Raw genomic sequence first — 2,268 nt, 5'->3', positions numbered from 1 at the left:
ACAGAATAAAGTAGTACTAGTAGCAGTTTAAAATTAAACACTTTGTTAAATGAACAATTGGAGTACTATGCCTCCATGCCCATAATAGCCACAGCTGGAGGCATTATGTTTTTGAATTGTCCGTGCATCCATCTGTTCTTCAATACACCCTTTTCTTGTGAATACGATATGAAATTATGTACTGTGACTAGGATTTCTACCTGCTTGTATAATATGGGTGAAAAATATAAATATAAATTCAAGACTGTTCTACTACAGTAAGTAAACATTTATGGTTTCAGCTTAACTGACTTTGACAGACCACAGTTGTACCTACGATTAAGAAATATGAGGAGCACAATACTTCAGTCTCTACAGGAGAAAAACCAGCCACAGAGGTGAGGAGGAAGGAGGGGTGGTAGATCGGGAAAGAGATAAATCAGCTGTATGACAGGAACTTTGGTCAGGAAGCTGCCAGAGTTAAGCATCTTCTCCTCTCTGGTGATGGAGACCTCGGAGGAAACTGAACTCTGCTTTCCACAGCTCCTCAATGCCTCCTGTGTGAAGCCAAAGCGTCCTCACTTTGAAACCATACTGACCGACAGTGTGCTGTACTCCATCTCTCTGCTCACTGCGCTTCTCAACCTGCTAGTCATCATCTCTGTCTCCCACTTCAAGTATCCAAGTATTTCATCAATTTATTAAATTGGTTGTGAAAAATATTTGACAACTGGTGATAAAGGACACAATTATCAGCTAACGTCAAATTGTGCGGAAAAGTTGTTTTAAATTAATGTATTTGCATTTCAGTGTTTGCTGTATCTGCTTGTATCTGAATGATAATTGATATTAATGATGGAATTAATCATGATAAATCTATTTCTGTTCTCCAGGCAGCTCCACACCCCCACCAACATCCTCATCCTCTCTCTGGCCATCTCTGATTTCTTTATAGGCCTTCTAATGTTGTTTCAAATTGTAATTTTAGATGGCTGCTGGTACCTCGGTGAACTCATGTGTGCTGTGAATCAGTATTTAGTAGCCACTATTGCTTCTACCTCAGCTGGAGCCATGGTGCTCATATCTATTGACCGCTATGTGGCTATTTGTGACCCTCTGCATTACTCCACCAAAATCACTTATGAAAGCAGCCAGGACTCTTGGAATTGTTATATTTATGTTTCTAATATGTCTCTGTCCATATTATTTTGTGTCTCTTAGTGCCCAAGATAACTTGGTCAACACTTTATCCCTGGCACCTGTACTATGTGTGTATTTTGTTAATTCTTGTCTAAACCCAATGATTTCTGCCTTTTTTTTTACCCCTGGTTTAAAAAAACAGTTAAACTCATTGTTACACTTAAGATATTGCAGCCTGGCTCTTGTGACGCCAACATATTGTAGAAAGACACGGCAAGGTTCCTGAAATAAGACTTTATCATGTCATTGTAATGTACAAGGTAATGTTTGCATATTGTTGTCACTATTACATGAAGATCATATGCCTTTAAATTATAATATAATATAATATCACATAGGCTGGCACAGAGGTGCAGTGGTTAGCGCTGTCGCCTCACAGCAAGAAGGTTCCGCGTTCAAATCCGGGCTGACCTGGGGCCTTTCTGTGTATGTTTTCTATGGGTACTCTGGCTTCCTCCTGTGGTCTCTTTCGAGCTAAGAATACATTTGAGCTGGGAGAGGATGTTTATAAATCACATTGCTTACCAGAGGAGACTGTGATTGAGTTTTACAGACTTTCAGGTCAGACCATTCTTCACTTACTAAAACTTAATAAAAGATGACTGTGACAGGTTTAGTAAATATTCCCCCTTGTACAGTACCTTCCCTATTGTACCAGGTCATGAACACATTCAAGCACATTTCATTTTGGTAGATTTTTTTTTTTTTGATGATTTTTGGAATAATGGACAGGGAATGCAGTATGCAGACACTGTAAATGGAATAAAAACTAATGTAATAAAAAGTTATATGATGTGACATCAGACCTAAAGTTTCATAAAAAAATATTAAGTCCATCCCATTTATACCAGTCAGTTTTTCACCAGCCCTTTGCTAGATCATCGTCCTCATAGTGTTTCAGTCATTACTCCTAATGTTCCTTGTGTTTCCCCGTGGTTAGACTTTTTCCCCATTTTTGGACTTGTCGTGGCTAGAGTGTGATACCGACTAAATTAATTCAGACAAACCATCCCAATTTAAAGGATCATTTAATATTACAATTATTCTGAATAGAGTAGTATTTAAACACATAATCTTGTAGTTAGGGAA

At 38.2% G+C, this 2,268-nt stretch overlaps 1 protein-coding gene across 1 annotated transcript; it reads left to right on the top strand.

Annotated features, from left to right (window-relative positions):
* Nucleotides 1-426: 426 nt before the first annotated feature.
* On the top strand, nt 427-1,147 carry LOC109953184 (trace amine-associated receptor 4-like; the record flags this gene model as incomplete). The annotated part of the gene is made up of 2 exons (XM_020588602.1): nt 427-656; nt 873-1,147. Coding segments are annotated over exons 1-2 (505 nt in total), but the record flags the coding sequence as incomplete, so codon positions are not given.
* Between the last annotated feature and the right edge of the window lie 1,121 nt (nt 1,148-2,268).

The sequence above is a fragment of the Monopterus albus genome, unplaced genomic scaffold (assembly GCF_001952655.1).
Source record: "Monopterus albus unplaced genomic scaffold, M_albus_1.0 scaffold571.1, whole genome shotgun sequence".
NCBI classification, from domain to species: domain Eukaryota; kingdom Metazoa; phylum Chordata; class Actinopteri; order Synbranchiformes; family Synbranchidae; genus Monopterus; species Monopterus albus.
This window is presented reverse-complemented; position numbering and strand designations above follow the sequence as displayed.